Source organism: Trichoderma camerunense (genome assembly GCF_050948025.1).
Source record: "Trichoderma camerunense strain CBS 138272 chromosome Unknown V8C40scaffold_20, whole genome shotgun sequence".
NCBI classification, from domain to species: Eukaryota; Fungi; Ascomycota; class Sordariomycetes; order Hypocreales; family Hypocreaceae; genus Trichoderma; species Trichoderma camerunense.
In genome coordinates, this window is record NW_028145350.1 from 87,755 (window position 1) to 98,294 (window position 10,540).

General features: G+C 45.5%; 3 protein-coding genes across 3 annotated transcripts; 2 read left to right on the top strand and 1 right to left on the bottom strand.

Annotated features, from left to right (window-relative positions):
* Positions 1–527: 527 nt before the first annotated feature.
* V8C40DRAFT_282960 (uncharacterized protein) lies at positions 528–5,159 on the top strand (the record flags this gene model as incomplete). The annotated part of the gene is made up of 8 exons (XM_083221883.1): positions 528–1,749; positions 1,809–2,521; positions 2,578–2,750; positions 2,793–2,979; positions 3,013–3,107; positions 3,144–3,387; positions 3,418–3,452; positions 4,569–5,159. The coding sequence occupies exons 1-8, from the start codon at positions 788–790 to the stop codon at positions 5,157–5,159; spliced, it is 3,000 nt and encodes a 999-aa protein (XP_083068843.1). The 5' UTR covers positions 528–787.
* A 369-nt stretch (positions 5,160–5,528) lies between these two features.
* V8C40DRAFT_282963 (uncharacterized protein) lies at positions 5,529–6,789 on the bottom strand (the record flags this gene model as incomplete). Its single annotated transcript, XM_083221884.1, has 1 exon — positions 5,529–6,789. Exon 1 carries the CDS (start codon positions 6,732–6,734, stop codon positions 5,529–5,531), a length of 1,206 nt encoding a protein of 401 aa, XP_083068844.1. The 5' UTR covers positions 6,735–6,789.
* A 3,056-nt stretch (positions 6,790–9,845) lies between these two features.
* On the top strand, positions 9,846–10,540 carry V8C40DRAFT_282967 (uncharacterized protein). Its single transcript, XM_083221885.1, has one exon. It carries the CDS (start codon positions 10,011–10,013, stop codon positions 10,476–10,478), a length of 468 nt encoding a protein of 155 aa, XP_083068845.1. The 5' UTR covers positions 9,846–10,010; the 3' UTR covers positions 10,479–10,540.

Below are 10,540 nucleotides of genomic sequence, written 5' to 3' on the forward strand. Positions count from 1 at the left end.
GCATAGGAGGAGGCCAGCGTTGAGCCTCAAACGACAGGGCATCCAATTGAATGTACAGGATGGCGCACACATGCACACCATCTCATCACTCCTTTCTTCCCTTTTAACATGCAAGCTTGGACATACATACTGCTAGGTAATGCTCCGCCAAAAATTTGTCTTGTCTTTCTTTTTTTCTCCTTCTTCTTCAAGTCCCACGTCCACTTTCTGTTGTAAGTCTACCGAACAAATACGCATCTCCTTTCTTTTCGGCGCATGCTGTGATATTGATGCCTAGTTTGCAGCACCATTTCATGTATAACTTGCCAAGCCATCAGGCTCGCCAAAACAAGGCTACGCAGTACGGCCAGCCAGTAATTTGCCCAGTGAGCTCTACTCCGTAGATACCGGATAAAAGGCATAAAAAAGGCAGAAGGATTTCCACCCTCCACAGGTCTTCCTATACTACTCAACCTGCATAGCTGCGGCATCCATATCATTAAACTTCACATTTATTGGCTATAGAATATTTCAATGCTATGTAATTCCATGCACTTTTCAAGTCACGCTAATGCATCTAATTAACCGGTGATGTGCACTTCTCACGAGGCTGGCGCCTGGAGCGCGGCCAAAGAGCCTCAATTTCTCCCGCCTTGAGGTCGCTTATAGAGGTGATTTTTTTTAAATGGGAATCCCTACCATCCCCTCTGGTCATCTAATCATCAATAACCCATCTACTCAACAACACGTACACATACGTCCGAAGCTCCAGTGCTGTAATCTCATCGCCGTCTAGCCAACACTAACGATGTCTCTGAAAAAGCTCTCAGCCGACGACTATCGAGTGGGATGGATCTGTCCCCTAGAAGTTGAACAGACCGCGGCGATGGAGATGCTAGATGAAGAACACGAGCCTCTCAAGCAATCCCCTAACGACCACAACGTCTACAAGCTCGGCAGCATCCATGGCCATAATGTTGTCATCGCCGGCCTTCCCCAAACCGGCAACTGCTCTACAGCGGCAGTTGTCACACAGATGAGAATGACATTTAAGAAACTTCGATATGGCTTGCTAGTTGGCATTGGCGGTGGCGTGCCAGTAGAGACAGACAACGGAATAATTCGACTGGGACATGTGGTCGTCAGTAAGCCGACTGGCGAACACTCTGGAGCGATACAATATGATCACGGCAAGGCAATAGATGGCTTTATTGAGCGCACCGGTTCTCTCATGCCCCCGCCTGCTGCATTCCTGAACGCTGCACAAGCCTTGGCTGTGGAACAACGCAGGGCAGACAATGATCCCATTTGGGAGAACACGCAGAGGATCCGGACGCAGCGTCGAGGCTTGCGACACTTCAAATTCCCAGGCATCGCGAACGATCATCTTTATCAGTCAGATTACAACCACCAACAGATGGGAATGACTTGCGAGAAAGGAGGATGCAGTCCGGAGCAGCGAATCGAACGACCAGTGGAAGAAGATGATGAGTGTTTTGTTGTTGTGCATCGAGGCACGATAGCATCCGGGGAGCTGGTGATCAAGGATGCAAAGAAGAGGGACTTCTTGGCACAAAAGTACAACCTCTTGTGCTTTGAGACAGAGGCCGCAGGAGCACTTACCGATTTTCCTTGCCTGGTTATTCGAGGCATTTCCGATTATTGCGACTCCCACAAGAACAACAACTGGCATGGTTTTGCGGCGGCGGCGGCTGCGGCTTATGCCAGACAATTATTTTTCCACATGTCTACCGAGTTATTAGAAGAGGAGTAAGCGTAAACTTTAGTCATAGACGTTTTCCTGCATTTATAGCTTACATTCAATCAAGGACATATATCAAACCAACTGCTTTCGATCTCCAGTCATATTTACCCGGAATTCCTCAAATTGCAAAGTTCGTTGCAAGAAAAGAAGAGCTGAGAGAGATGCAAGAGGCTCTCCAACCCACAGTTCGGCCCCACCGCCGTCGTGCTGTTGTTCTCCATGGATTGGGAGGTATAGGCAAGACGCAGCTAGCACTTGAGTATGCTCAGCGGCATCGTGAACACTATTCGACGACCATTTGGCTAGAGGCGAGAAATGAAACAACGATAAATCAAAGCTTCACTCGATTAGCAGAACGAATCCTCAAGAAAGAGCGAGTAACTTACATTCAAACTGCTTTGGACAGCCAGGATCAAAGCAACATTCTGAAAGCAGTGAAAGATTGGCTAGATGAGCCTGCCAACAAATCATGGTTGATTATTTATGATAACTATGACTATCACGATTTCACTAATGCTCATTCCGAGGACGAAGAGTACTTGGGTAGCTCCAGCTCAAAAACTCTCTCCATGAATCCCAGTGGCCAAGGGAAGGAGGTGAGGTCTCAGTCTTATGATATTCGCAAATATCTCCCCGAGGCCGACCACGGCACCATTATTATAACCAGTCGAGTATCGTCAAAGAAGTTAGGACGGCCTATTGAAATAAGCAAATTGAAAAGTCTTGATGACTGTCTAGAGATTCTAGCCTCAGCCTCGGGCCGTAATATAACTGATGGTATGTCACCCTGGCCGTTATGAGAAGAAGAGACTAAAGTAACCTTTTGGCAACAGATCCGGCAGCTGTCGATCTTGCGAAGCGGCTTGATGGGCTTCCTCTTGCCCTTGCATCAGCCGGAGCTTACCTGGGACGAGTGCCTATAAATTGCACAGACTACCTTCAAGACTATGAGGGGTCTTGGGTGGACTTACACAAAGATACTCCAGAACTAGAATCTTACGATAAAGTCTTGTGTACGACATGGAATATCACACATAAACATATTCAGGAGCAAAACTCAACCGCGTCCCTTCTGCTCCACCAATGGGCTTATTTCGACAGTAAAGACCTATGGTATGACTTACTGCGGAGTGGTCGATCTCACAAAGTGGACAGGCTTCGAGATTTGACAAGAGAAAGAGTCCCCTTCCATGCGACAATGGGGCTATTATGCGATCACGGGCTTGCGCAGCGTGGTACATACACTATATTGAAGGATACAGAGCAAGCTGGGTATAGCGTGCATGCTTGCGTTCACTCCTGGATGATTAACGTTCTTAATCGGGAACCTGACAAGGATATGGCACGAGCAGCCCTGGATTGCGTAGGGTCTCATGTCCCGAGGCGGGAACAAGCTAAGTTTTGGTCCAAGCAACAGCGGCTCCTAGGGCATGCGGATCGATGCTATGAATTGATCAGTACCATGCTTGTGGAAGATGAAAACCCGCGACCATTGCAATGTCTAGGTTTCCTCTATGCCGATCAAAATCAACTTAGCAGAGCTGAAGCTTTGCTTACGCAAGCAATTCAAGGGTTCGAGAAGACATTAGGACCAAAGCACGAATCAACGCTTAACGCAATCAACAGTTTGGGACTTGCCCTTCGTAATCAAGGCCGAATTGACGAAGCTGAAGCTAAATATGAGCAAATACTCCAAGAAAGAGAATTGGTATTAGGGCCAGAGCATATATCAACACTTGAAACAGTCAGCAACCTGGGAGTGATCTACAAAGATCAAGGTCGACTTGATAAAGCTGAAGCTTCACTTGAACGAGCACTTCAAGGCTTTGAAAAAATCGACCCAAGCCACAAATCAATATTCAACATACTTAATAACCTAGGTCTTGTTTATAGGGCCCAAGCCCAGGTTGATAAAGCTGAAGCTATATATGTACGAGTACTTCAAGAGCAAGAAAATACATTGGGACCGGAGCATACATCAACACTCGACGCGGTTAACAATCTTGGACTTGTCTATCTTGATCAACACCAACTTGATAAAGCTGAAGCTATGTTTAAGCGAGCACTTGAAGGAAAAGAGAAAGCATGGGGATTGGATCATACATCAACCCTTGAAACAGTCCTTAATCTAGGACTTGTTTATAAAAATCAGTTTCAAGTTGATAAAGCGGAACCTTTATTAAACCAAGCACTTCAAGGGTTTGAGAAGGTATTAGGACCAGAGCATACATCAACACTTTCAGCAACCTTGGGCCTAGGGCTTTTCTATATGACCCTATCTCGGCTTACTGAAGCTGAAGCTTTGTTACATCAAGCACTTCAAGGGTTTAAGAAGGTATCAGGACCAGAGCATACATTGACACTTGAAACATCCAAGTGTCTAGGAGATATCTATAATGCGCTAAATCGATTCGATGAAGCTGAAGCTGTATATCAGCCGGCATTTCAAGGCCTCAAGAAGACATTAGGACCAGAGCATATGTCGACACTGATGGTAGCCCAGAGCCTAGGAAGTCTCTACGTTAGCTTGGATCGATTTAGTGAAGCCGAGACTATGTTCAAGCAAGCACTTCAAGGTTACGAGAAAGTATTAGGACCAGAGCATCCATCAACACTTCTCACAGCCCAGCTCCTAGGAGGTTTCCATATTACACAAGGCCAATTTACCGAAGCTAAAGATATGCTTGAGCGGGCACTTCGAGGGTGTAATGCATTGGGACCAGAGCATCTTTTAACATTCGCAACCTTCGGCAGTCTAGGCCTGCTCTATATTTATCAAGGCCGACTCAGCGAAGCTGAAGATATGCTTGAACAGGCAACTCAGGGGTCCAGAGCACTTGGACCAGAGCACCCTTTAACACTCGAAATAGTCTACAATTTTGGCCTACTCTATACTAAACAAGGCCGACTCGACAAAGCTGAAGCTATGTTTAAGCGAATACTTGAAGGGCTTCAGAACGCATTTGGACCAGGGAATGCCACAATACTGGAAACAGTTAATTCTCTCGGCGTGCTCTATACTAAGCAAAACCGACTCAACGAAGCTGAAGCTCTGTTTGACCGGGCACTTCAAGGGTTTGAGAAATCATTCGGACCAGAGAGAACCCCAACACTTATGATAGTTAATAACATGGGCCATCTCTACACTGAACAAGGCCGATTTGACGAAGCTAAAGCTATGCATGAGCGAGCACTTCAAGGATTTGAGAAAGCCCTGGGGCCCCATGTTATTGGAACACACATCCCCACGTTGGACTGTCTTGAGTGGTTTGGGGATGTTTCTTATAAACAAGGAAAATCGCAAAACGCCAGACAATATTATCTTCGCGCAGAGCAGGGCCTTCGCGCTGTTCTTGGAGCTGATCACGAAAGGGTCAGGAGGCTATCGGAAGTATTGGAGGAGATTGGACATTGACTTGTCGCTCTATTAACTTTATTAGTTCTGAGCTTCATGTACATCGCGCACTTAGAGCACCTAGATTGAATCAACGAGTATCTCTCTTTATCTCATCTAAATCTTCATTGCCACGAATATCTAGGTGGAAGGAATTCGGTACATACTATCATATACTGTCCCCCTCGTCTCCGTTCATCAACGGTTACCCATGATTAACACAAGCATCCGCGGCATTGAGAATACAAAGACCGATTGTTAATAAGGGAAGCAGTTCTAGACATTAGGCCGATAAAATTGCAGAAAAGAGCACCACAAAAGGTCATCACGAAAGACAGCCAGGCAGACTCCATTGACACAATTCATCAATAAAATTAGCTAACTGAGACGCTACGAAACATAGACTGTGAGCTTGGTTGTTTCACCAAGTCGACTGCTGTCCAAGGCTATATTTCTATCAGTTGGCGTTTTCTCTTTGGCGTCTGTGACAACTTCAGGAGCAGTGATGCTGAAAGGGTCACCATCTGGAGCATTGGGATCCTCGGGCTCTCCTCCATCACTGAATCCACCTACGCCATCCTCAAATTCTGCCACTTCGTCCTCATTGCCCGTATCATCAACACTAGCCTCTATAACACTGAAAGGCATCGCTCTTGATAAACCGCTAAGAGAGCGCACAGGTCTCCTGCGTGGCACAACTCGGGTGGCGCCTTGACTTCTAGCTCTCGCCTGCAAAACGGTCCTCGTTCGATCTAATCTCCACCATATGGGGGAGTACACGTTGAAGACAACAGATCTCACTCGCTCATCTACTCTAGCTCTGCGGTCTCGCAAAGCGCCTCTGACGTTGTTGATCTCGCTATGCTCATAGTATGCAGGCGGCCTAGCCACGGAGAGTTCAAGGTTTGGCGAGACGTTACTAAGAGGGGTATATCGATCCTGATAGTTCCAGTACCGCCAAAATAATGAGTTGACGTGCGTCACTTGCTCGGGGACAAGCCCCATCCGCTTGTTTTGAATGATGTTGTTATTTCCAAACCATCCAATGAGCCCTGCAGCATCATAGATGTATTGAAGCCCATTCAGAGAATCGACGACAAGTCGTCTGTCTTCCAAATCAACTGCGCCAAGTCGAAGGCGGTTCAGCTTGGAGAAAACGCCGTGCATATGGAAGAGAAGACCGTATCCGCTCAGAGAAGCGAAGAAGCCGCGTGTGACATCGTCCATGTGCAAGACGTTGTAACGCTCTTCATATACCTTCCTTAGCAGGTTGAGCGTCATGTCCACATCAGCGATGGAATCCTTGATGCTGTTGAAAATATCGCGGACCTCGCCGGACTCGAAGCTTTGCGACGTTATGTTAGACATACTTGTGAGGGCCGGGAGCCAAACGCCATAGAAACGCCGGTAGCGGTAGTCCAGTCTGCCAAGAGCTATGGCCTGGAAGAATGCGGCATGCTCGCCTTGGACAACTTCTTGAAGCTCCTTGAATGTGATGACTTGTGGAGCACCGCCAACAACCCAGCCCCGAATTGTTTGGACAGCATCGACAATGGTAAGGACGCCTTCAATTACACTGATAATAGCAGATGCCATGATCAATTAAATATAGCGTGTAGAACGAGTGATTAGGAAAGGTCTGAGGCTTGACTGTTGGCTAGTAGAGAGAGTCCTAGACTTGGTGTTTGTTATCCATCCATGCTTATATATATCATGACTTGACTCGGGGGTTTCAGGCATCAAGACCGCCGTTGGGCTTATTGTTGCATTTATGCGTTGGCATTGTACCTATTTTGTAGTCTATAAAATTCGGGACAAGAGAGTGAGCACATTACATAGCTCGCCAACCAAGATACTCAATTTGCATGTGAAGGAATCTGTCTAGCTCTATATGTGCCCAGTACGGGTCTTGTTCTAAGGGAATTATGACAAAACACATGCACATCAATGCAGTAAGACCTAAGACATAGATACCTTATGATGCCCAACAAGACTCCTCTCTTTCTGAAATACAAAGAATACGATGTAATACAGAATAGAAATTACCGATGGCAGGAAATCCAAGAGAAGGTCGAGGCGAATCTAGCAGGGTATTCTAGAGGTATCATCATATACTAGAGAAATGTAGCTATAATAGCAGATACTAGCAGAGAAAGAGAGAGAGAGAGAAGGCCAAGTCCGCCTATTTGGAAACACTGCAGTGCTTGTATCCTCGATTTATGCTAACTACTTTCATTATGAGCTCAAATACAAATTGATATATGAATCAATTCCCTCGACCTATATCCATGCTTCTCTATCACCATGCCTAGCATACTTCCGGCCCAATAAGACCTTAGGGCAGTCGAGGTGCAAGCTTTCACCCTGAAGGTCAACATCAACTAGTAAAATAATAATCATTTAGGCTCTTATCTCTACTGTAAGTACGTGTATTCTTGGTGGAGGATACTACAAAGAGAAGGGACGTTGGAGTGTTCTAACTTACACTGAGATCCACATGTACATGTATCCACTGCTGTAATCATGATAATATTCGATCTCCATCCGCGATACAGACTGAATTTAGGACAGGAATCACTGTGAAAATAAAGTAGAGCTTTCTGTGGCGTTTAGTACATGTATTTAGTTGTCGCATACAAGGCTCAATTACATCATTTCGATTATACATGGCCGAAAAGGTGCAGTCGGTTGGAATCTCACAACCATGGCCCACAAAGATCTATCTAGTAGATGCGCTTGGATCACTAGACGAACTAGACAAATTTTCTTTATAGGACAACATCATACTCTGGAAATGAACAGCCAGGTAATATTATATACTAAACCTCAGTATTGACAGAAATTCAAGCAATACGTGTCTCTACTGGGGCTATAGCCTGCACTTACGCATCACCGAGCACATACGACCATAGGTAGAGGAGAACTCGGGGTTCCGTTAAGCTCTTGTCTTGAGTTGAACCTCTTCCATTTTTTTCTGCTCAAGGCGCTAAATTTGGCGCTTCCGACGGTTTATGTGAAGGCAGAAGCTCACGTATAACTCATATATGTATAAGGATGCTGATGTATTGCCTTCCCTCTTCTTACCAAGTCGCCTTATATTCCATTTTTGCCGTGGTGAAATAATTATTACGATCAGAGCATACCTCACTTACTCTAAGCTCACGTGACCAATAACTTTAGATAACAATATTTCTGTATCACTGGCTACTATGGTAGGAGAGGCGATGTAATTCATACACTACTCGCAGTCCGTACATATCCCCCTTGCCGTTCATCCACCATCAAACAGACCCGCCTCTCCTAATTATAATACGCATAATATCTCGACAGCTGCGATGAAGAAACTCTTGACCCCAATGCAATTCAGTGGAGGATCTTATGGTAAAGTAGAGTCTTTTTTTGTGTTGCGTGACATACTCAGAGAGCATACACAGCCAATGCAAATGTGGGCACCCTGGCAGAGTATGGGCTTACAAAAGAGCAGATGAACAGCAAGGGGGAAAAGAAGATACTCTAGTTTACTTAAATAGGCCTAAAGGAAACAACGGTTTTTCTGGCCGAAGTAGAGACCATAGGACTATATAAAAGGATAGGCGAGATATGAGAGACCAGACATCCTGGTATAAGTGCCCTGAGCCCACATAGAGGCGGTACAACGAGCCAGGACTGCTTAGATCCTTGGGAGGGACTTACAAAAAGCCTGACTAACCGATAAGTTATATTGTCAGACCACTACTGTCCTTACCAGCTGCTAGGTCTGAGCTTTTCCCGTGCTTACTTTCATGCAGTCAGGGAAGGTCGTGACGGAAGTAATAATAATGCCGACGCCCCGTCACACTAGAGGTACTAACGCCGATGTTCCGTTATAGCAGATGTGTACTCTAAAGTGATGAGGTTTTCCGACTATTGAGTTGTTAGAAAGTCCTGAATGTGCAGTCAGCCCAGGCCACCAAATAATACTCGATTTCATTGATAACCTAATCACCTATAAATCTGGACAAGGTAAGACCATAATGATTTCCTGCTGAGGGGAGCAAATGGTGTTGAGTAAGCCTATAGGCTAATCTTATAAGCACAAATATAAGCGTATTCTACTGAGTTCCAATAAGCTCAGCAAAGTCTGTATGTAGCTTGATGATATTAACCCACATTCTGCTGTTATAAAGTAAGTCATTAATAGTCTAACTATGAAATATGGGCTAATAGTTTATTAGTAGTTTAGAGCATAAAGAGAAAAGTGATATAGTTCAAGGTGTAACACGCAGTTAACTAATTATAGGTAATTTACGCGACAGGTTGAGTGGGGGAAGAATTGAGTTGGTTCAACCAGATTGGCCCATTTCCACTCGCTGTCGTCAGCATCTGACAGTCTTCTCCTTGAAAGTATACACAATAGGAAGGCATATAAGAAAAAACAGCAGATAAACAGCGGTGTGAATCATTTCATCCGACAGCCCAATTGGCGGGATTACTATCGAAGTTTTATCATTCGAGTCTTGGGGTTGATAGTTCCATTACTATGGAGTATCTCTCGATACAATGAAACATAACTATAACGGTATTCTTAGTCTAACCGTAATTAGACTATAATAAAGAATACCTCTGCTTACCTACATCATTATCACCTAAGCTTTACTATACTATACTCTGTAGTGCATCTTTCAACTGCCGATGGGGTCAGGATGATATGATATTCTCCATAATATCTGTAGATTTCGGGCACCTACCCATATAGTTATCTATCTATATAAAGGCTGATCTCTTCACGATTCAAATCTCTTTTTTAAACATTACAACTGCCAAGCTAGCCTTTCAATTCACTACTTCACTCTACAACAGCATCAACTCACCACACTCCATACTTCAGCAACAATGCTTTCCCTCAAGTCAACTCTCTTCTTCGTTCTTGGTTGCGCAAGCGCCGTACCTACCACCGAGTCGGACAAGGGTTTCCAACTCGCTGTTCCCGTTCCTTGCAGCAAGGACTCGCTCGCACTCTCGCTCGCCTCCCAAGGAACCAACTCGACTGTAGGCGCTGGGAATGGCTCTCTAGAGAAGAGAACGTGCAGCTGGCAGGGCAATTTCTTCGAGCAGGGAGGATGCTCTTTTTCAGGAAGCCAGTTCAGCAATTGCGTCTCTGGCAGTGTCGGGTGCGTGCTCACCAACTCGGTCCTGCCATTCGGCTACAACAGCATCCTCGCAACGGACACCTCATGCGATCTCCGTATCTGGTTGGGCGGCTGCAACGATGGTTTCAGCTTCGGCATCCCTGCTGGTTCGCCAACTGGTATTTGCTGGGGTGGCTTTGGCACCGCCCACGGCTACTCGGTTCAGTGTTAAGTGCCCCAAATCCAAGAATAAGAATAGGAAATTGGAGGTAAAGGATTCAAGACAAAAGTGGC

Coding starts and splice junctions, on each gene's coding strand:
- V8C40DRAFT_282967 (XM_083221885.1), top strand. CDS start 10,011: ATGCTTTCCCTCAAGTCAACTCTCTTCTTCGTTCTTGGTTGCGCAAGC.